This window comes from Pyrus communis, chromosome 10 (assembly GCF_041283825.1).
Source record: "Pyrus communis isolate YQ-2024b chromosome 10, ASM4128382v1, whole genome shotgun sequence".
Taxonomy (NCBI): domain Eukaryota; kingdom Viridiplantae; phylum Streptophyta; class Magnoliopsida; order Rosales; family Rosaceae; genus Pyrus; species Pyrus communis.
The window spans coordinates 24,392,511-24,416,778 of record NC_142574.1 but is presented as its reverse complement, the minus strand read 5'-3'; the positions used below and the strand labels follow the sequence as shown (position 1 = coordinate 24,416,778).

At 37.9% G+C, this 24,268-nt stretch overlaps 2 protein-coding genes and 2 pseudogenes across 4 annotated transcripts; 3 read left to right on the top strand and 1 right to left on the bottom strand.

Moving 5' to 3' along the window:
- The first annotated feature begins 5,092 nt into the window (after positions 1-5,092).
- On the top strand, positions 5,093-9,386 carry LOC137729712 (cocaine synthase-like). 2 transcript variants are annotated; one of them, XM_088678509.1, is made up of 2 exons: positions 5,093-6,417; positions 9,154-9,386. In XM_088678509.1, the coding sequence occupies exons 1-2, from the start codon at positions 5,114-5,116 to the stop codon at positions 9,209-9,211; spliced, it is 1,362 nt and encodes a 453-aa protein (XP_088534635.1). In that variant the 5' UTR covers positions 5,093-5,113; the 3' UTR covers positions 9,212-9,386. The 2 variants fall into 2 exon arrangements, with proteins under 2 accessions (XP_088534635.1, XP_068324821.2); XM_068468720.2 differs by lacking the exon at positions 9,154-9,386 and having other exon boundaries at positions 5,093-6,675.
- LOC137727353 (cocaine synthase pseudogene) lies at positions 7,288-9,102 on the top strand (annotated as a pseudogene). Its single transcript, XR_015952624.1, has one exon. The product of XR_015952624.1 is annotated as a cocaine synthase pseudogene (transcript).
- Positions 9,387-9,605: 219 nt separating the features above from the next.
- LOC137728429 (akuammiline synthase 1-like) lies at positions 9,606-22,817 on the top strand (annotated as a pseudogene).
- LOC148693761 (uncharacterized) lies at positions 14,827-15,756 on the bottom strand. Its single transcript, XM_088678797.1, has one exon. The coding sequence runs from the start codon at positions 15,445-15,447 to the stop codon at positions 14,827-14,829; it is 621 nt and encodes a 206-aa protein (XP_088534923.1). The 5' UTR covers positions 15,448-15,756.
- Positions 22,818-24,268: the final 1,451 nt, after the last annotated feature.

Here is a 24,268-nt window from a genome sequence, read left to right as displayed (position 1 = left end):
ACTAGCCTAGGGAATGGTGGAGTTGGCAGTTCAAGGTATGTTAGACAATAGATATGGCATAAGTGATAAGCCATTTTCCCTCTCTGCAAGTGTTAACCTCACCCTGTATGGGATTATGAAAAGGAGGGGCTTTCTTTTGCTTTGCGTTGCAAGGGATAGAAGGAGACTTAATTTACTATATTAGCCTTATGAGTTTACGGACCTTCTAATATTTCATAGTGGGCCTGGAAGTGATTTTCCGAGAACGGGAAAGGTAATTGAGATTAGTCTCTGATTGTTTGATCATCCTCTATATATTTGATGAAGCTTCAACTAGCTTCTACCAGACAACCCCTCATTTCTTTATGGTAATTAAGCTTCATCTCTAATTGTTTATTGTCTGATTAGATTATTATAATATTTGGGTTGTTGGATATGTTGGATTTGAATTGATTTTTTGTTTTCATTTTTCGTAGTGATGGATTTTCGAATGAAATGCACTCAACCCTAAATTCCAGTGGGGGTGGCTGAAGCAGTTGCCGGATATGACTTATGGCAGCCAAGGTTCCTTTATTGTCATGCTTTTAGTTTTATAAAGTATGACAAGTTGATATAAATATATATGTATATAGAGAACTTACATCTCTTGATAGATTGTGTTGCTAGATAGTTTTTCACTTTCCTGCTCAAAATAAGTTTATCATGTTATGCTGTCCAACTATTGATTTGGAACAACGTTATGTAAATACTTTATTCTGTCCAACTATTGATTTGGAACAACGTTCTGTAAATACTTTTCACACACCATACTTATAACACATTAGTCCTGTATTTGAAGACTTATATACAATACTTATAATTCGGATGAAGAGATCCTGATCTTTGTTTTTGGGAGTTTTTCTACGCTTTGCTTTTTGAGCGAATCTTTGTTTATCATTTTTTATCATAACACGGTCATATGGTGTTACTGTCCGTTCTTTTAGTTGTTAAAATCTGCTTTTTTGAGTTGTACATGGAACTCTTAACGTAGAATTAGTAAAATGCAGGTGCAGAATGAACAACTAATCAATGTGAGAGAAGCTTTTATTTTTTTTGGGTTCAATTTTAAATGGGTTGTTATCAACCATTGAATTGCTTTTGGAGTTTTCATTTGATAAGAGAGATGGGGGATTCTTTTGGGTGAAACTTTTAATCCGTGAGATTTTTAGTTAGGTTGTGTTGTGGGTTTTTGCAAATTTCTACCGTGTTTATGCATGCATTTTTTGTTATAGATATGGAAAAAAATAGCATTACAGGGTGTTGAGGGTTTGTTGGTGGGGGAAGGCAGCAGCGTTAAGATTTTGCAGGTGAGATATTAGGGTGAGAGAAAAAGGGGACAAAGAGAATCGAAGACACATTTGGGAATAGGGGTAGCAAAACAGGGGAAAAGAATATGACAGAGGAATGGACTCTTAATTTTTTCTTAACTGGTTTGAGATTTTGCTTGCCTTTGGGGTTGTCGTTGGCGTCAAGCATTTAGTGTCAAGCGGTGTCTGTTTTTTCATAACTTTTATTATTAATTTTTATGTCGTTTGCGATTTTGTATCCTAGGATTTTTGAATTTTAACGTTCATTATCGGTTTTTAAATTCTTTTTTTTCTTCGTTTGTTTGTTTTATATGTTGTGTTTGTGTTGGGACGTTGTTTTGCAAGTTCTCTTTCCATTGGGACCGCTGTATTTTTAAAGTGTTGAGGGTGAGATTTATATACTCAAAACACTCCATTTTTTTCCAAACATGCGCATTTGGTTTTCTTCGGTTTTAAATGTTTAAAATTAAATGGTTATTTGGATAAAATGGTTTATTAGTTTATCTTATGTATTGTGATCAGGATTTCAATTGGATTGGGTAAAATGCTTTATCAATTTATGTTATAGGGAATTTTGTGTATTATGGTCTGTGAGTTTTATTGCTCATCGTTTGTTCTTTTTTCTTTGTTTGCCGGTTTCTTTTGTTGGGGATCACTACAGTTTGGGAGTCGAAATGACCACACTACCCCGTCAAGGGTTCAGATCTTGCCGTCAGGTGATATGAGAGGGGGTTTAATTGCCCAATTGGTTGTTTCATCAATTAATTGTGTGCAAACATTTATGTGTAATTTTTTACTTCTTCCACTTAAATGATAAGATCAAATTAAGCTAAGAACTTTGAGTTTTGTAAATGTTGTGTAATTTAATTATTCATATTATCAATTAATTTTGAGCAAACATTTCTGGGTAGTTGTTAATGTCCCTCAATATTTGATAATAATTAAATTAAAGCTGAGAACTTTGTATTTTGTTCATTACCTGCCGTAGATTTTACTTGACAGAGAAAATGTATTTTCCTTGATATTATTCATGTTTTGTTTTCTTTCAGATCGCATTGTAATGGGTCTCTTTGGAAAAACAATTCTTAAGACCAATTGTGAGGTTTGTTCTTATATCGTACATGAGTGTTTTTATAACTCTTTTGCACAATTGTTAGTATTTGTAGTTGTGATTGGTGTTGTCCTGCATGTTTGGCTTGAAGAAATAAGACATTACTTTTGATAAACCATATTGAGAGTGAAGGAATCTCTTTTTGATCTGGTCATCTTGGAGTACATTTCTACTAACTTGGTACACTATGGAAATTCATGAACTCTTTTACTTGCCCCTTTTTATATGTATTTGTTAATTACGACCCGTCGCATTGCGCGGGCATGAATCCTAGTTAAAACCTAGAGTTCGTTGATTCTATATAATTGACAGCCTGAAATTTCTTGGCTTAATTCAAACTAACTTTTGGTACGTTTATGGTTATGCAATTATAGGCATCGAGCATGACTGCTTTACACCAGAACATTTGGTGTATTTTTATCAAGTCTTGATTAAAAGAAAAGGAAAAATGTTGGAGACAATTTTACAACTCTCCCACGAATTTTAACTCGGTGGATATAACCACTTTGACGTATAAGATTTGCCCTCCATACATATGGAAAAATCATTTTATTCCATTCTAGTTGTTGAGTTTTATCTCCCACCTGCTTGAGCTTGCAAGCAATTAACAGTTGAATTATCTCCCATTGCTTGGCTTTTCATTTCATTTTATTTATTTTTTCAGCATTTTATTATGATGATTTCAATTTTCTTATATTACTATGCATTCGTTCATTGAGTTTATTTATTTTTATATTGAATTATATGTTAATCCCGTTCAATTCATTTTTTTTGAGAAAAAAGCTTCTATGTTCTCTTACGAGTTGTATCGCACACTCAAAAGAAGTAGTGTATGTTTGTCATGAACCAGAAGTTCATTAACAAATCATGGCCTGATTATCTCGGCTATTCAACATCCACAATGATGTGTAGGATTATTACAAATTTGTACGGTCATATTGTTTAGGCCTCAATGTAGTGTTTTGTGCACTCCCTTGCAAGGATTGCTTGTATGGAAAATTGGTCCTCAAACAATGTAAGTCAAAATTGACTTTGAATCCCCATTTTCTTCTCAAGAATTTAAGTGTTTGTGAGCTTAATCATCATCTAATTGTGTACTATTTGACCTCGATGTACCTATAAGATGGTCATTGTGGAGTAAAAAATAATCCTAAAAATCCAGAAGACGAAATGTGATCTTTCTCCCAAAGAAGACAAGATTTGCCCTCATTAAATGGACAGGGCTCTCAAATATTCGCATGCGCAACTCAACTTCCCTGGAGGCTTGAGCAGCTACCTACAACACCATCAAGCTGATCTTCTCGCGGCATAGAAAAGTCAAAAGCATTAAAGATATTATTTATCATCAAATCCTATCTTTAATATATTCTTGATTGAAGAACAACTCAAACAAGTAAGGAATCCTCATCACTATCAATTAAGGATACTTACATGATAATTCTATGATATTATCTCCTAATTAATATCTTGGAATTATACCTTCTTCGTCCATTCGGCCACATCCCATAAATACCTCATCTCCACCATCCATTGGTAAGCTCTACGCTACACATATATACAAGCCCTAAAATTTTGACTCTTTTCTGAGTTACTGACTTAGGCATCGAAGATCCATTGGCCAAACTCCACCCACCCCCCCCCCCCAAAACCAAACAAACAAAAAAAAAAAAGTTGGGCGTATGTGGCTTCGTCAAGGCTGAAGATAGCAAATTCTTGCTACAATAGTCATAATATTATTTGCTAGTTATTATACTGCAATTTCTCAAATTTCGAAGGCTATTTCAAGTCACTTGGGATTAACTTTGAGCACATAACTTCTCATGGCTTAACAAAAGCTTTAAGAATTTTATTCATTGCTAATTTTTGCTTGGGAGATGCATTTTGATCACATGCATCATCATGATCAACTCAGTTGAGGTAAATTTTCCAATCAACAAGTAATTGTGTACACAAAGGTGGTTTTGTCAATTAATATTGGGATTTGAGTTGATTTACTTGTGCTTGTATTTACCGCATTTTTGTGAATTTTAACTAAATTGTCTCGTCGTTAGGGGGAGCAATGATATTTTTAAGAACATCGTGAATCTATGTTGATACATTTGCTCGTCTCATAAGTGACGTATATTACTCTGTTCCATGCCTGAGGCATGACAGATATATAGGTTCCAAACTTTGAAATCCTCAAAAGTAAAAGTTAATAAAGTTAAGCCTGATTGAAAATAATGCTCCATAAGAGTTTATGACCAATTCTCTAAATAATTTATCTTGAATGCTCTAAATAATTCATCTCGAAATGTTTGTATTAGAAGTGACAATGGAAGCCCTTAAGGAGAACAATACCCAAACAATAAGATCACTTTTGGTTATGTCTAGTCAATACCTTCCTTTGCTCGAGTCGCAAATGGTAGATAATGAGACAATATTATAATGGTGATCTAGATCTGCGTCGTTATATGGAGGGTCGTGTTATGATTGTGAAACTCGAGAAATTTTTAGGAGTGCCGGGTACACCAAAAAATTTTGGTGTACCCTCACTCATTAGAATTTGATTTTATTTATTTATTGAAAAATAAGTGAGGGTAGGGTCCACCATTATGAGTGAGGGTACACCAAAATTTTTTGGTGTACCCGGCACTCCTAAAAATTTCTCGTGAAACTCGAAGAGTGGAGAAAAACGATGGCTTCAGAGAACATCAAGGTTGAAATAACCCACAAGGAAACAATCAAACCATCCTCTCCAACTCCTCGCCACCTTTCAAGTACCGATCTCTCGGTTTTCGATCAGTTTACGCCTGAAATTTATGTCCCATTACTTCTCTTCTATCCCAGCTCCAGTGGTGAGGAGGTCAATAATATTGATCACCATTCTTTGTTTGCTGAAAGATCCAACCTTCTGAAAACATCATTGTCTGAAGCCCTCACTCGGTTCTACCCTTTTGCCGGAGAATTCGTATACAACGTTTCGATCAGATGCAATGATCATGGGGCTGGATTTCATGAAGCCCAAGTCAACTGTTCCTTATCGAAGATTTTGGAGAACCCTGATTTAGGGATCCTAAAACTATTTGTTCCAACTGCTGTAGAATCCAAGCAAGCAGAGGCAGGCCATCTTCTCCTTGTCCAGGTCAACTTATTTAAATGTGGTGGAATGGCAATTGGGGTCAGCATTTCACATAAGGTCGCCGATGCCTCTACACTAAGCACATTCATCAAAAGCTGGACTGAAATTGCCCTTGGCTCAGATATTACTACTGTTCCTGCTGTGCTTCCTGCAGAGTTTCGGGTTGCAGCTACTCTATTCCCACCACAAGATTTCTTTAGCTCATCCAAACCAATCGTGGAATTTGCGGAAAACAAGTGTGTAACAAAGAGATTTGTGTTTGATGCTGCAAAGATTGCTGCTCTCAAGTCCAAAGCTGCCAGTATCACCCTGCCGAATCCAACGCGTGTTGAAGTTGTGTCTGCGCTCATTTGGAAGTGTGCCACTGAAGCATCGAGATCAAACTTGGGTTTTGTAAAGCCATCTGTGTTGCTTCAAGTGTTGAACATGAGGAAAAGATCAGGGCAGGCAATGACAGAAAACATATTGGGGAACTTTTTGTGGTACTTTACAACAACGACTATGGAAAGTGAATTGGATCTTGAAAGCTTGGTTGGGAAACTCAGGAAAGGCATTGAGGAATATAAGGAAAAGTATTCTAATGGACTTAGTAGTGAGGTTATATTTCAAAGCTTGAAAGAGTCCGGGAATCTCTTGCTAAAGGATAGTACAGAAAATTATACTTGTACCAGTTGGTGCAGGTTTCCCTTCTACGAAGCCAATTTCGGCTGGGGGAAGCCTTCATGGGTGAGTACCCATGGCAGTGAGTTGAAGAATAAAATTCTGTTGATGGACATGAGTGACGGGGTTGGCATAGAAGCGTCATTGACTCTCAAAGAAGAAGACATGGCCATAATTGAAAGCAACAAGGAGCTGCTTGCGTATGCTTCTGTGAATCCAACTGTCATTTAATCATTACTTTGTGTGCTTACATTGTGTGGACCTTTGATTTGGAGCTCTCTCGTGAATGCTTCGATGCTTGTACTATGTTTGTGATTTCGTTTCATTGCTGTTTGTGCTTTCATTTCATTGCCTCTTTATTTGTATGTGTGGTTTTTTTTTTCCCGAAAAAAAATGATAGGTTTTCTGAACTATATAAGAACAAACATGAATGAATAAGTTATATTTCTGAAGCACAAGAGAGGAGGGGTTTAATTTTTTTGGGTACTACAGTCAGATTCGGAGCAGCTCCTTGTTGCCTTCAAGTATGGCCTTGGCTTCCTTCAAACAAGGCCTACGTTGTCGAATTCTAAGGGCTCCCGAAGCATTATTAGCCCCCATTTCCCAAACAAATTAATTTTTTAGGCAAGTGACCGTCTAACATCTTACATGCTGGAGACTTTTTGGCGAGATGTTCTGATTCCCCAAGATTCCTCACTTCTTAATTTGTTTAGTTTGTAGTATGGGGCAAAGCGTCATGTGTTCCCTAGCAACTTAAGTTTTTGGGGCTATATGGTATGCAATTGGTTTTCATAGTTGACTAATTAGTATAATACATAGAGCAGATCAGGTTTCCTATTTAAGTATTTTTTTTTTTTTCATACGCGTTTTACGGTTTGAGGATATGGAGGAATATTGACATTCTTGATGGTGTAAGATCTCCTCTTACAACTTTTACTTTTGTTGAAGAAAATAATGCGGTGAAAGCAATTGGAGTAAAGAAATGGAAGTTGATGATTGAATTATTACTTAAATGTTGATTAATGTGCTTATTTATTATTGGTGACACATCATTTAGTTTGCAATTTTAGTCTATAAATTTAGTTTCGCTAGCATTACTCTTTATGAAAACAGAAGAAGCATGGTTTATAACTTGAGAAATGCTAAGAAGACTTTCTTAAATGAAGGTATAAAATACCGAAAGGCAAACAGTTTACCTTCGGTTCCAGCAAGAAAGCACATGGAAAGAAGTTGACTTCCATTAATTAGTTCATTGTGTTGCTAGAAAGCACATGGAAAGAAGTTGACTTCCATTAATTCATTGTGTTCACTTCGCCTCTTTTATATTGAGGGTCTTTGTTTTGTTATGCAACTCAAGTGTGGAGCAATAAGATGGCTTCAGAGATCAAGGTTGAAATCCTCCACAAGGAAACAATTAAACCTTCCTCTCCAACTCCTCACCACCTTAAAACTACCAGCCTCTCCGGTTATGATCAGCTTACCCCTGAATTTTATGTCCCACTAATTCTCTTCTATCCCAATGGCGGTGATGAGGCCAGTCTCGATCACCATGCTTCGTTTGCTTATAGATTCAGCCTTCTAAAAAAATCGTTATCTAAAACCCTCACTCATTTCTACCCCTTTGCCGGAGAATTCATATATAATGTTTCTATCAGCTGCAGTGACCATGGGGCTGGATTGATTGAAGCCCAAGTCAACTGTCCCATATCGAAGATTTTGGACAAACCTGATTTCCAGATCTTCAGACAGTTGATTCCAACTTCAATGGATTCCAAGCAAGCAGAGACAGGCCATCTTCTGCTGGTGCAGGTCAGCTCATTTACATGTGGTGGATTGGCAATTGGGATTAGCATTTCACATAAGGTCGCTGATGCTTCTACACTCAGCGCATTCATCAAAAGCTGGACCGCAATTGCCCTTGGCTTGGCAGGTGCTACTGACCATGCAGTGCCTTCTCCAGAATTTGGCATTGCAGCTACTCTCTTCCCGCCACAAGATATCTTCAATTCACAACAAGTAACCGTGGAATTTCCTCCAGATAAGGGTATAACAAAGAGATTTGTGTTTGATGCCTCAAAGGTTGCTGCTCTCAAGTCCAAAGCTGCCAGTGCCACCGTGCCAAATCCTACGCGAGTTGAAGTTGTGTCAGCGCTCATTTGGAAATGCGCAATGGAAGCTTCAAGATCAAACTTGGGTTTTACAAAACCATCTGTGTGGTCTCAAGTGGTGAACATGAGAAAAAGATCAGGGAAAACCTTGGCGGAAAACATATTGGGGAACTTTTTGTGGTACTTTGCAGCAATGAGTATGGAGAGTGAGGTGGATCTGGAAGGCTTGGTTGCAAAATTCAGGAATGGCATTGAGGAATATAAAGAAAAGTATCCAAACAGTGTTAGTTGTGAGGATGCACTTCAAAGCATCAAAGAGTCTGGGAACGTCCTGATAAATGACAGTATGGTGACCTATAGTTGTAGCAGTTGGTGCAGGTTTCCCTTCTATGAAACAAATTTTGGATGGGGGCAGCCATCATGGGTGAGTACTCATGGTAGTGAATTCAAGAATACGATTATATTAATGGACACAAGTGATGGTGTTGGTGTGGAAGCGTTGTTGACTGTCACAGAAGAAGACATGGCCATAATTGAAAAACATGAAGACCTGCTTGCATATGCTTCTGTGAATCCGCCTGTCATTTAATTAACATCCTCTTGCGGTTCTTAGATGGATGTGATTGTATACGTTTGAATTGTTGTTTCGATGCTTCTACTGTCTGTGTGCTTTCATTACTTTTTGCTCCTTATTGTTTCTGTACTGCATCTTCAATAAATTTGATATGTTTTCAGCTTCATATTAGAACAATCAATGAATGAAGGAGATATATTTCACCGTCTGTGTATTTCAATTATTATCTAATACATGAACCGTGGTCTTTGAAGATGGCAATGGCATACCAGCTCAGTTGACTTCAAAAGAAGAAGCCATGGCCATAACTAAAGCAATCAGGAGCCGCTTGCTTGCAGATGCTTCTCTATATGACTCTGTAATTAATTAGTATCCTCTTGTCGCTTTCAATTGTTGGTGTGATGTCGTTCTCTTTGTGGAGTGATTAAGAATGTGTTACTTTTAATCATTGACTTTTCTTTATAAAAGACCGGATTTGTTTTTTTAATATTATGCATACCATAGTAGAGTTTGGCACTATGCATAGCATCGCTATAAATACAAATATGTGCAGCGCCGTAAACTCGAGTTTGTTAGCACTTGAGCGCTCATGGTGAATACTAAGGAGAGCCTATACATATATGCATATATATATATATATATATATATATATATATTATATGATCAAATCATAAGTGTTTACATGATCTAGCAAGGCATCAACTACCTAGAGCAAGGTAAGATGGCCACAGAAATCAAGGAAGAAATTATTGACTGGCAAACAATTAAACCATCCACCTTAACTCCTCTTCACTTGAGAAGTTATACGCTCTCTTTTTTCGATCAGATGGCTATCGAAATTTACACCCCACTACTTCTCTCCTATCCCATTACCAGTACTACCATTACTACCAGTAAGGTCAGTACTCGCCACCATGCATTGAGCATCGATGAAAGATGCCAGCATCTAATGGAATTATTAGCTAAAACTCTCACTCACTTCTACCCTTCAGCAGGAAGGATTGTCAAAGGTAATTCCATAGTCAAGTGCAACGATGATGGTGCTGCATTCATCAAAGCACAAATCAGCTGTTGCTTGTTGGATATTTTGGAGAACCCAGATGGCCAGATATTGAAACCAATCCTTCCAATTGAAATTGAATCCAAAGAAGCACAGGCTGGTTGCTTTTTGTACAAGTTAATTTGTTTGAGTGTGGTGGAATGGCAATTGGGTTGAGCATTGCACATAGGATTGGCTGATGCATCCACATTATGAACTTTCATGAATTGTTGGGCCGTAATAGCCCTTGGGTCAAGTGACAGTCATCAGGTACTGAACCTTCCAGAATTTGGTGCCGCATCTGTTTTTTGACCAATAGGATTTTCTACTCATCACAGTCACCAGCGAGGGAAGTCATCAAAGAAAAATTCATAACATAGAGGTATGTGTTTGATTGTAAGCAGTAATATGAACAATCAAATTACAACTGCATGACAAACCAACACAACACTAGGGTTACCATACACATATCCCGTGCATTACAAGAAATCAACTTACCTGGAGGTATCGCCATTATGAGAGCAACAGATGAAGTCTTCTACTTCCAACACTCGTTAATACTCCTCTCTAAGTGAATAGGGTTTTTAGATATTGCGGAAGCCTTAGTGTGGAAGCAGGGACTTCAACTATTTATACAATCATTCATTGATAGAGATCCACTCGGTCCAGCCTATTAACAGAAGGAGTGTTGATCTCTATCTCAAAGAGTTTTAGTCCCATCATGACTTGGTATACTCGTGTATATCAGATAAGGATCAAAATAGGACAGCTGCAATACATAAACTCCATGACTCTTATCGCATTAGGGCTCTCAAACTTCCCGTGTTTCACATAACTAGTACAACCAGTTATGCACCACACAAGCAGTCCAGTTGGGATCTCATTGTCATTCAAACAAGGTTTTACATTCTCCCACTTGAATGTCAATGATATGCCTTAATACAATGAGAATCACGATGATCATTGAGTTCTCAAAAGCTTGCAACTGATCCTACTCAGTGACTTGTCATTTTTAAGAAAAATATAGGACCACAGAAAACAAAACACGCATTGCTTGCACTTTGCACTCTGTGATCACATACATATTTATCATAAAAACACTATGCCACTTTTAAGAGTCATGATGTCGAGAACTGATAATTTATACCGTCAGATATCAGTTCCACATAACAAACTGAAATGATTCTAGTACAAAAATCGTTTGTCAAAGCATAATCAGCTATTCAAACAAGTCAATAGTAATTAACAACTGTCAACAATAATAAAGATATCTGCAAGAAAACCTACGTAGTTCATGGAGAGCTTACTCCCACTCATTAACAGAATCAAAGAGTTCTTTCACTCCCATGTTGAAGACATGTTTCTTGAAGACTCCCACTGGTAAGGCCTTTGTCATCGGGTCAGCTACCATTAAGCTCGTGTGAATGTACTCAATTTCGACAGTCTCTTTCTTTACTTCATCTCTCACTTTTAAGTACTTAATATCCATCAATCTACTAGCATATGACCTTTTGTTATTCTTCGAAAAGAAAACTGCAGCTTTGTTGTCACAGTACAACTTGAGGGGCCTGTCAACATTGTCAACGATTTCCAATCCTCTCACCATGTTTTTAAGCCAAATGGCTTGTTGAGTTGCTGCATAGCATCCTATAAACTCAGCTTCCATGGTTGAAGATGCAATACCCTTCTGTTTTGCACTTTTCCACGATACTGCACCATTAGCCAACAGAAAAATGTAACCATTCGTCGATTTTCTGTCGTCCACACATCCTGCCAAGTCTGAATCTGTGAATCCCACCAACTCCAGCTTGTACACATAACTGTAAGTTAACATGAAATCTCTTGTTCTTTTAAGATACCTCAGTACCTTTTTCGCTGCAACCCAATGTGTTGTACCAGGATTTGATTGAAACCTTCCTAGTACACTTACTGCAAAAGCCAGGTCTGGTCTTGTGCATACCTGGGCATACATAAGACTCCCTACAAGAGATGCATATGGCTTATCCTTCATTCCTTCATTCTCTAATTCATTTTTGGGACATTGATCACTGCTTAGTTTGTCTCCTTTGCCAATAGGCAATTCTCCATTCGAACACTTGTCCATGTTGAATCTTTTAGTGACTCTGTCGATGTATTGCCTTTGGGAGAGACCAAGGGACTTCTTAGCACGATCTCTTATAATTTCTATTCCCAAAACGAATCGAGCTTCTCCCAAGTCCTTCATGTCAAAGTTTTGAATGAGCATACTCTTAGTTGTCTGTAGTAGAGACATATCGGAGTTGGCTAACAATATATCGTCCACGTACAATACTAAGAATATAACCTTTGAGCCAAGGACTTTCAGATAAATACACTCATCCATTTTGTTTTCTTGAAAACCTGAAGCTGCCATTACCTGATCAAATTTCTTATTCCATTGCCTCGAAGCTTGTTTTAAGCCGTATATAGACTTGTTCAACTTACAAACCATCGTTTCTTTCCCCCTTTCAACAAATCCAGGTGCTTGTTGCATGTAGATATCTTCTTCAAGGTCGCCATTTAGGAATGCCGTCTTGACATCCATTTGATGGAGTTCTAAATCAAAGTGTGTCGTGATAGCTAGGATTATTCTCATGGAGTCTTTTGTTGAGACTGGAGAAAACGTCTCATTGTAGTCAATGCCTTCCCTTTGTGTAAAACCCTTCGCTACTAGCCTTGCTTTGTGTTTGTCAAGGTTGCCTTGTGAGTCTCGTTTTGTCTTGAACACCCACTTGCAACCAATAACTTTTGTTTTCCCAGGTGGCTGTGGAACTAGACTCCAGACATTGTTTTTCTCCATGGACTCCAGTTCTTCATGCATGGCTTCTTTCCATAACGTTGATCGTGCACTTGATATGGCTTGATTGTAGGTCAAGGGATCATCCTCATCACCTATAGTGTGTTCTGCCTCATTTAGGTACACGAAATCAGGCAATAATGCTGTTTTTCGTACCCTCTGTGATTTTCGCACATTCGATTCCAAAATTGTAGTGCCTGGAGCATTTATTTGTTCTTCTCCAGGGGTTTGTACTGGTGCATGTACTTCGTTTTCTTGAGCCTCGGCATGGTTCATGTGGTCCTCATTCACTATCTCATCTTCATGAGATAAATGTAAACCGTTATTACACGGACGTGGCTGCATGGGAATAATGAGAGTGGATGTGTGCTGATCAGGCAACTCACTGTCAAGTGGGATTTCTTCGAAATCTGGGGATGAAGCTGCTGATTTGCTGAAGTCGGTCTCATCCTCATCTTCAAGAAATCTTGCATTATGTGTTTCCATAACCCTCGAGTGACTGTTAGGGCAATAGAATTTATACCCTTTAGACTTCTCAGAATACCCAATGAATTGGCAACTAATGGTTCTTGGATCAAGTTTCTTCTCTGTTGGGTTGTAAAATCTAGCCTCGGCATTGCAACCCCATACATGAAAGTGGTTAAAACTCGGTTTCCTTCCAGTCCAGGCTTCGAACGGAATCATGTCCACAGACTTGCTTGGTACCCGATTCAATATATAGTTTGCAGTCTTCAGTGCTTCTCCCCAAAGAAACATTGGAAGCTTTGAATGTGCAAACATGGATCTGATCATGTCTTTTAGAGTTCGATTCCTTCGTTCAGCAACTCCATTTTGATGAGGAGTCCCAGGGGTAGTATACTGAGCCACGATGCCATTTTGTTCAAGATATGTTGCAAAAGGTCCTTTGTGTTGTCCAGCCTCAGTGAACCTGCCAAAATACTCACCACCTCTATCGGATCTCACAATCTTAATGTGTTTGTCCAGTTGTTTTTCAACTTCCAAATGAAATGTTTTAAAACATTGCAAGGCTTCAGATTTTTCAGAAATAAGGAAAATATATGCAAACCGTGAAAAATCATCAATGAAGGTTATGAAATATGATTTTCCACAGATGGTTTTAATTGGAAAAGGTCCACAAATGTCAGTATGTATGATTTCTAATAGACATTGGCTACGGTTTGACCCTATTTTCCTAGTATTAGTGAGCTTTCCCTTAAAACAGTTAATACACTCTTTAAAGTTGCTGAAATCAAGTTGTGGCAACAAGTCTTGTTTTGTAAGTGTGGTGATCCCTTCTTTAGAGATGTGCCCCAACCTTTTGTGCCAAAGCATTGAGGTTTTTGCATGAGAGAGCACTTGTTTAGAACCAACACTTTGAACATTAAAACATTCAATCTCATAAGTACAATTCATTTGCCACATATCAACCTTGAGATTAGCTTCACCAAGCATTTTATTCGAGTCATTTGAATGGAAAAACTTTACACTTTGACTGTCACCCACAAATGTAAAGCCGGACTTAACTAACTTAGATGCAGAAATTAAATTCCTTCGCATGGAAGGTACATAAAGTACTGGACTTAATTCTAAAATAAAGCTAGAGGAAAGAACTAATTTGACACTTCCTATGGATTCGACAGCAACTTTGCTCCCATTCCCCACATAGACATTGTAGACTTCATTGTTTATCACCCTTGTTTTTGAGAAGCCCTGCAAGGAATTAGTTATGTGAATAGAACAGCCCGTGTCAAACCACCAACTATTAGGAGGAATGTAAACTAGATTGGACTCAACACATACGAAAACATTTATATCATTACCTTTCTTAACAAGCCAATTCTTGAAGCCATTGCAATTATTTCTTAAGTGACCTGTCTCTTTGCAAAAATAACACTCCTTTTCTTTTTCAGTTTCAACATTAGCAATTTTCATTTTATGAGATCCTTTAGAGATGATGTTAGCATTTTTAAATGAAGAAGAAATTTCTTTCTTCTTCTTCTTACCAGCAGCCACGGTTGAACCTTGAGTGAAGTCCCTTTTGCGTTTTTCTCCTTGCACAAAATTTACATCCACTTATTTGTCACTCTTGAGCCGATCTTCTTCTTGTGCACACATAGTGATCAGTTCATCTATGCCCCATTTAACCTTCTGAGTGTTATATGAAACCTTGAGCTGCCCATATTTTGAAGGTAAGGAGTTCAAAGCCATATGAACTAGGAACTGATCAGTCATGGGTACTTCATGGTCCTTCAACTTTTGAGCAAGATCCACCATCTTCAGAATGTGTTCCCTGACACTTCCCTCACCATCAAATTTCATTGAAGTAATTTGAGTTAGAAAAGTCCCAGTTTCTGCTTTGTCAGATTCTTTAAACTTTTCCCCAACTGCAGCCAAGAAGTCTTTTGCATTATCTTGTTTTGGAACACCCCCTTTAACTGATGGAGCCATTGCTTTCCTCATAATCATCAGTGACATCCGATTTGTTCTCTCCCACTTCTCAGCCTTTGCCTTATGATTTGTTGTGCTCTCTGCAGTGATAGCTGCAGGTTTTTCCTCCCTTAATGCCAAATCGAGATCCATAAGCCCAAGAACCATTTCAACATCCTCCTTCCACTTCTTGTAGTTGGAACCGGTCAAGGTCTCAATATTGTTGAAATTGAGGGATGTCATGTGAGGAGCTGCAAAACCAAACATTAATTTTTACAGTTGTTAGTCATCTAAGTGTCAACAAATAGACGGAAAATGATACTTAATCTTTTCCTGACACATAATCGTATAAGCATAGTATCATCTTTGGACAGAAACCATTTATACTAGATTTGCATAGCCAAAATATTGAATACAAGGGCAGTTTACATAACTCCAACACTTTTGAGCAGATGAAGAATATAATCTTGTCAATTCAATACTTCACTATACATTGATTCATTTGTTTAACTTGAATAAATAAACACTTTTGAGCAGATTATTATTCACTTAATACAGATGAATCACATGTTTGACTCTTTAGAAAACAAGCCAAAATCAATAACCTAAACACTTTTGAGCAGATTAGGTGTTGAGATCCTTGTTTACGATTCAAATCTTATTTGTCAGTTTAGTTTTGATAAATAGAATGTGAATCCAAAAGTTCTTCTTGGTTGAGTATTCCAGTATTGTAACCATTCTTTAAATGATCTTATTTGCACATAATAGCAAACACAACTGGAAGTATCGACAGCAATAGTTGATTACATATAGTGACCATGCAAAACCTTTGTTAGTATGCAGCGGAAGCATTTTAATGACACAGGATCGAAACATATATGCATGTATTTATATCGAGAGTTAACCATATATTGAATAAGGAACCCTAGCCATGTTGGGTTGGCTCTGATACCACATGTAAGCAGTAATATGAACAATCAAATTACAACTGCATGACAAACCAACACAACACTAGGGTTACCATACACATATCCCGTGCATTACAAGAAATCAACTTACCTGGAGGTATCGCCATTATGAGAGCAACAGATGAAGTCTTCTACTTCCAACACTCGCTAATACTTCTTCTCTAAGTGAATAGGGTTTTTAGATATTGCGGAAGCCTTAGTGTGGAAGCAGGGACTTCAACTATTTATACAATCATTCATTGATAGAGATCCACTCGGTCCAGCCTGTTAACAGAAGGAGTGTTGATCTCTATCTCAAAGAGTTTTAGTCCCATCATGACTTGGTATACTCGTGTATATCAGATAAGGATCAAAATAGGACAGCTGCAATACATAAACTCCATGACTCTTATCGCATTAAGGCTCTCAAACTTCCCGTGTTTCACATAACTAGTATAACCAGTTATGCACCACACAAGCAGTCCAGTTGGGCCGTAATAGCCCTTGGGTCAAGTGACAGTCATCAGGTACTGAACCTTCCAGAATTTGGTGCCGCATCTGTTTTTTGACCAATAGGATTTTCTACTCATCACAGTCACCAGCGAGGGAAGTCATCAAAGAAAAATTCATAACATAGAGGTATGTGTTTGATGCCTCAAAGAATGCCACTCTTCGATCTGAATTAGCCAGTTCAGTTGTTCCCAAACCTACATGCGTAGAAGTGGTTTCAGCGCTCATTTGGAAGTCTGCAACCAAAGCATCGAGATCAAACTTGGGGAAGCAAAGGCCTTCATTTTTCTATCAAGATGTGAACTTGCGCAAAAGGGTTGTGCCTCCCTTGCCAGAAAACTTAGCTAGGAATGTTATATCAAAGGCTGATGAAGAGAGTAGTGTCATAATCTGAAAGACTTGGTTGTTAAATTGATGGAGACATTGAAGGATTGAAAGAAAAATATGCTGCAAAACTTGTCTTTGATTCTGATGAGGCATGGCAATAAGCACAATAAACCGAAAAATAATGACGAAATGGAGATTTATAGATGCACAAGGTGGCGTAGGGTCTGTACATGAGGTTCTGACTGGTTAGGATCCTTTTGAAATTACGCAAATATGTGTAAATTTTGGTCATACAAGTGTTTATTAATAGGAAAATTACCTATTTAGTATTCTTCTTTGATCCAATTCTTTGTTTTAAAAAAGGAGTGTGTGCACTCCTTTTTACTTCTCACACACCCTCTTAATTTTCAGTTGTCGGATCAAATGAATTGAAGAAAATTAAAGGACAAAAATTAATAAAGAATGTGAAAAGTAAAAAGAAATATGTGAATATCAGACATCTTAAAAAATGGTGAATATAACTAAATTACTTGATATTCATTAGTTTTTTTTTATTTTTTTTTTATTTTTTTTTATTTTTTTTATTTTTTTTAATAGATCCAAGAAGAATACCAAACCCTTAAACTTTCCTCGAAAATGAAGATATAAATTACTGGGAGGCAAACAATTTACATCGATTCCAGCAAGAAAGCACATAGAAAGAAGTTGACTTCCATTAATTCATTGTGTTCACTTCTCCTCTGCTAACTCGGGCTTATTTTGGGGTTTAATTTTCTGATATTATTCTTCTCACCAAGGAGGGAAATATATATTGTACAAGATTGATTTACAAGGAAAGAAACACCAAATAATATCTATCCTAATTACATCCTGATTACAAGGACCCAAACAGGTAACTAAGCTAATTACAAAGGTTAACTCTCCAACACTCCCCCTCAAGTTGGTGCATAAATGTCATTCATGCCCAACTTGACGAGAAAGTTGTAGAACGCTTGACTAGCAACAGCTTTAGTTAAGATGTTCGCTAATTGATCATCTGACTTTACGAACGGGAATTGAATAATATTCTCATCCAACTTCTCCTTAATGAAGTGTCTGTCAACTTCCACATGTTTCGTGCGATCATGCTGGATTGGGTTGTGTGAGATATCAATCGCTGCTTTATTATCACAAAACAAATTCGAAGCTGATATTGAAGGACACCCGAGTTCTTCGAGTAACCTTCAAAGCCATAATAATTCACATACTCCTTTTGCCATACCTCTGTATTCCACCTCTGCACTTGATAAAGCAACCACTTTCTGTTTCTTACTCCGCCAAGTCACTAAATTTCCCACCACAAATGTAAAGTAACCCGATGTGGACCGTCGATCAGTAATATTCCCTGCCCAATCTGCATTGGTAAAACCTTCTATCCGGCAATGACCATTCTTAGAAAACATGATGCCTTTACCCGGGGCAAACTTTAGGTATCGTAGAATGCGTTCAACTGCACCCATATGTGTATCACTCTGGGAATGCATAAATTAACTAACAACACTTACTGCATATGCAATATTAGGCCTGGTATGAGATAAATAAATTAACCTCCCAACTAACCTTTGATAACGATCTCAGTTAGTGGGAACTTGATCAGGGTGCATGGTAAGATGGTGATTTTAGACTATAGGGGTGTCAACCGATTTACAATCAAGCATTCCGGTTTCGGCTAACAAGTCAAGAACATATTTTCTTTGAGATAGAAATATACCCTGTTTAGATCGAGCTACTTCTATACCCAAGAAATATTTCAATCCACCAAGATCTTTCATCTCGAACTCAGTTGCTAAGTAATCTTTCAGGCTTGATATTTCCTCTTTATCATCACCCGTAACAATCATATCATCCACACAAATAATAAGTGCCGTCAATTTACCCATTCAACGTTTCAAGAAAAATGTATGATCGGAATTGCTCTGCTTGAACCCATACTTCCTTATAGCTGTCTGGAACCTACCAAACCATGCTCGAGGTGATTGTTTCAATCCATACAATGCCTTATTCAACTTACACACCATTCCGGGTTGTGAAACCGATGCATAACTAGGTGGAATATTCATATACACTTCTTTTTTAAGATTACCATGTAAGAAAGCATTTTTCACATCAAATTGTTGTAATGGCCAATTCAAGTTAGCCGCCAACGAAAGTAACACTTTTACCGTATTAATCTTTGCTACCGGAGCAAATGTTTTCGTATAATCAACACCATACGTCTGAGTGTATCCCTTGGCCACCAATCGTACTTTGTATCGTTTAATCGACCTATCAGCTTTGTACTTGATGGTGTACACCCATCGACATCTCACTCTCTTCTTTCCTTGGGGTAGCAGAACTAAATCCTATGTTAGATTTTTCTAAAGTGTATCCATTTCTTCCTCCATTGCCTTGGTCCATTGATCATCAGATAGTGCCTCTTTCAATGAACTTGGTGTGCTATCATTGGATATTTGTTGTACAAAAGCTTTGTCGGGTTCTGATAATTTATGTGATGACACATAGTTGGCAATGGGATATTTAGAGACTTTTGTTGTTTCCGGTGAATATCGATTGGGTGGCTTTCCCTGGTTATGCTTGAAAGGTACCTGATAATTCAGAACATCGGATACATCAATAGGGATAGTAGATTTTACCTCAGGAATATTCTCTGGAGTATGGTCATCTGGCGGTACTATATTTTGAGACGAGGGGGAGTAATATCAGTAGAAGTCTTAAGATCGACAAGTGGCAACCCTGTTGCCGCGAGTGAGGATGGTAGTGTCATGCCTGCCACTGGTTCTATGGGCAGCGATGCTGTTTTTGTTGGCTGGGCTGGCATCGTAGCCACTGCAGGCTCAACTATTGGCTCAGCTAATAGTGGCAGCAGAAGATCAGTGGTAGCAGTCATGGTCCAAACTTGCTCGTCATGCTGTGTCTCCCCGTGAAGAGGAGGGTTGGAAGAAGCCGGAGAGTAAACATCTTAGACTAAAAAAAAGTAACATCCATGGTAGTATACATCCGACGTGAAAGAGGGTGGTACAACGGTACCCTTTCTAATGTAGTCCATTTCCCATGAAAACACAATGAAGAGCACTTGGGTCAAGTTTTGTCTATTGATTTTTATGTTGATGAACAAAGGCAACACATCCAAAAACTCGCGGTGGGAGCGCCAAAACGGACGGTAGAGGCAAGAATGTAGCAAGAACTTGCAAAGGTGTAAGAAAATTCAATACTTTGGATGGCATGCGGTTGATAAGGTAAATGGAAGTATGAAGAGCAACATCCCAAGAAGAGCGGGGAACATCCGCCCCAATCAATAATGATGAAGCCATTTCTAATAAATGGCGATTTTTGCGCTCAGCCACCCCATTCTGTTGAGGTGTATGAGGACAAGTAATCTCATGGAATATTCCTTGATTAGTTAAATAATGTGTAAAATCATTATTAACATATTCACCACCATTATCAGAATGCAAAATCCGGATTTTAGTAGAAAATTATGTCTGAACCATGGTGTGGAATGTCTTAAACGCCAGAAACACATCACTTTTATGCTTAAGAAGGTATAACCATGTCATCCGTGTGCAATCATCTATCAATGTTACAAACCACCTAATACCAGATGAAGTAGTAATCGGAGATGGTCCCCAAACATCCGAATGAACAAGACAAAAATGAATAACACTTTTATTATAATTCAACGGATAAGAAACACGGTGACTCTTGGCAAGTACACAAGTGTCACATTTAAAGTCTGAAACCGAACAACCAACAAATAAATCTAGAAACATATGCTATAAATAATTGAAAGACGGATGACCCAAACGGTAATGCCATAACCATATCTGATGCCGTTTGTGATCAATGGCTCATTGGGCGAGATTGACCCGTCCTGTATTGACATCATCCATAAAATAGAGATCCCCTTTCTTAGTACCACGAACAATTATCTCCTTTATGAGACTATCCTGAATAAGACAAAACTTCGGATACAATAGTACACAACAGTTCAATTGCTCAGTAGCTTGGCCAGGAGACATCAATTTATGCTTTAATGAAGGTACAAGTAGTGTATACGGAAAAGGGAGGGTAGACGTGAGGTGTACAGTGCCAGCGCCAGTTACCGGTAAGGTGACACCATTAGCATTAGTAATATTTCGTCGAAGTGGAACAATATCACAAGCTAAATCAGTGGGGTCATAGGTCATATGGTCTGTGGCACTGGAGTCAATGATCCAATCGGACTGAGAATCACAATTATTCATATTAAAAGCATAACCACAATTACCTGAGGACTCCGGAGGCATGTCGGAAGAACTCAAAACAAGAGGATTCATGGTAGGGTCAACTAGGGTAGTAGTGTTTAGGGTTGTAGTGTTTAGTATAGGGATAGGATCGGTTAGGATGAAATTGTTTCCATCATGGAGTGGTGGTAGGTTTTTCATGGGAGGCTCGAGTTTGCTTGAGGGAACGGGCAGAGCAAAAATTCTAGGATCTCTGCTCTGATACCATGCTAACTAGGGTTTATTTTGGGGTTTAATTTTTTGATATTATTCTTCTCACCAAAGAGGGAAATATACATTGTACAAGATTGATTTACAAGGAAAGAAACACGAAATAATATCTATCCTAATTACATCCTGATTACAAAAACCCAAACAGGTAACTAAGCTAATTACAAAGGTCAACTCTCCAACAACCTCTTTTATATGGAGGGTATTTGTTTTGTTATAAACTCAATTGTGGAGCAAAATTGGTTTCAGATATCAAGGTTAAAGTAATCTGCAAGGAAACAATTGAACCATCATCTCTAACTCCTCACCAGCTTAGGAATTTATCTTTCTCTTTTTCTGACTAGTTTTAACCTGAAATCTATATCCAACTAATTATCTTCTATCCCAATGTTGGTCATGCGGCTAGTATCGATCACCATGCTTTGTTTGCTGATAGATTCGATTGTCTAAAGAAATCATTATCTAAATCCCTCAGTCATTTCTACCCCTTTGCTGGGGAATTCCAATATAATGTTTCATTTAGCTGCAACGACCATGAAGCTTCATTTCTTGAAGCCCAAGTCAACTGTCCCATGTCGAAGATTTTGGACAAACCAGATTGTGAGTATTATTGATCCTGTAGTGGTTCCTGCCAAATTTTGAGTTGCAACTACTCTTTTTCCACCACAAGATTTGAACTTACCACAACCTGCCTTGCAAGTTTCTGAAGACTAAGTGCATAACAAGGAAATATGTGTCGATGCTTCAAAGATTGCTGCTCTCAAGGCCGAAGCTTCCAGTGCCACAGTACCAAGTCCTACGTGTGTTGAAGCAATGTATTGACGCATTTGGTAATGCGCAATAGAAGAATCAAGATCGAACTTCCTCTTGTATAAAGACGTCTTTGTGGCATCAATCTGTGAACATGAGGAATATATTTATGCAGCCTTTGGCAGAAAGTTTAATGGGAAAAATTTGTGGTTCATTACGGCAAAGATTGAAGAAAGAAAAGTAGATGATCACTATGATCTCAAAGCTTGGTTGCTAAATTGAGGATGAGCTTTGAGGAATTTAAGGTAAGCTATGCTAATGGAATCACCATGAAGGATTTATTTCAACTTTTCAATGATTTTGCTAAGCTCATTCAAAACGATGATATGACAAATAATTTTCCACCAGTTGGGGCAGGTTTCCTTACTACTCAACCAGCTTTAGATGGGGAAGGCCGTCATGGGCAGTTATCGATGGTATTGTAGACATAAAAAACATGATCTCGTTGATGGATGCAAGATATGGCACTGCCGTTGAAGGGAAATTGACATTGAAAGAAGACCTTGTTTGAAACCAACAAGGAGCTTCTCGCATATGCTTCTCCGGATTCCAGAATTATCCTATAATGAATAGTACCAAAAAACCACTCTCATGCTTCTAGAATTGGGAAATTTTTTATATGTGATTGTCACACTTCGAAATTTCTCCTTTGTCTCCTTGAAGTGATACTAATATATTTGAACATGTATTAACTACTCAGATATATTTGTTAGAGAATAGGATCCCACATCGGTAATGTGACAAAATAATACACCATTAATATATGAGAATTTCCATCACTAGTATTTTCGAGACATTTTGTGATAAAACTCAATTTCTAGCAATAGGTGGTTACCTGCATGAGCCTATAAAATTCATCAATATTCACCTACTATATATGCCTCTTAACTATTGGGCTGCATTTCATAAAGCCATAAAGTTTTTGGATAACCAGATCATGGGACGCAGATACAATTGCTTCATACATATTTTGATAAAGGTTTATGTGAAGCAATTTTTGAGATGCATAATTGAGAGTCCCAATACATGTTGGGTGATTTGCATTTCTTTAAATCCAAGTATCGTCCTGTAATTAGTAGTGTACCAAAATAAGTACATTTTCCCACAAGAAGCTCTGTACACTTGTTTATGATGGAATCAGCGGACGACCATGATGAACGGTCATAATAAGATTTGGGGTGTGATATCCACACACCATATTTTACTTCTCACACACCCTTCTAATTTTCGACCGTCGGATCAAATGAATTGAAGAAGATCAATAGACGGAAATTAACAAAGGATGTGTGAGAAGTAAAAAGGGGTGTGTGGATAGCACACCCCTAAGATTTTACTGGTTCACCAATTCAGACCAGATAATTAACGAATCTCCTTTTCTTTTTCATACTTCCTATTATTTGAACAGTCATATAAGGTTCAAAATTATTTGTACAAAGTATGGAGAACAAATTTCGTGATTGATATAAAGCAATGTTTTTAAAAACGCAGCTTGAGGCTACTTATGTGGCTTTGGAGGCGGGGCAGGGGTGAAAACGCCATGCCCAATGAAAGTAGGCAAAAACTCACCTAGACATGATCGAGGTGCACCTGGGCGAGTGAGGCGCACCTTAGGGCATTATGGACGGGTTTTGTCAAATTAAAAACCCAAAACAACGTCGTTTTGGACAAGTTTTTTTTAATTTTATAAAACTTCTTCTGTCCTCTTCATTCGACATTTGAGTCCTTGACATCCTCATGTTCTTCTTCTTCTTAGTGGAACATTAAAAATGTCCCTTCTCTTCTTCGTGCGCCACCACCAACCGAGCACCATTGCCACCACCCAGCAAAAAGCACCACGACCACACCTAGTGTCACGCCCACAAATTTCAACTTTAAGGTTAGGATTTATGAGTTTCTCACCTGATTAATTTGATTTCGACTCTACTTGATTGTTGATTAATTTGATTTTTTTTATAATGTATT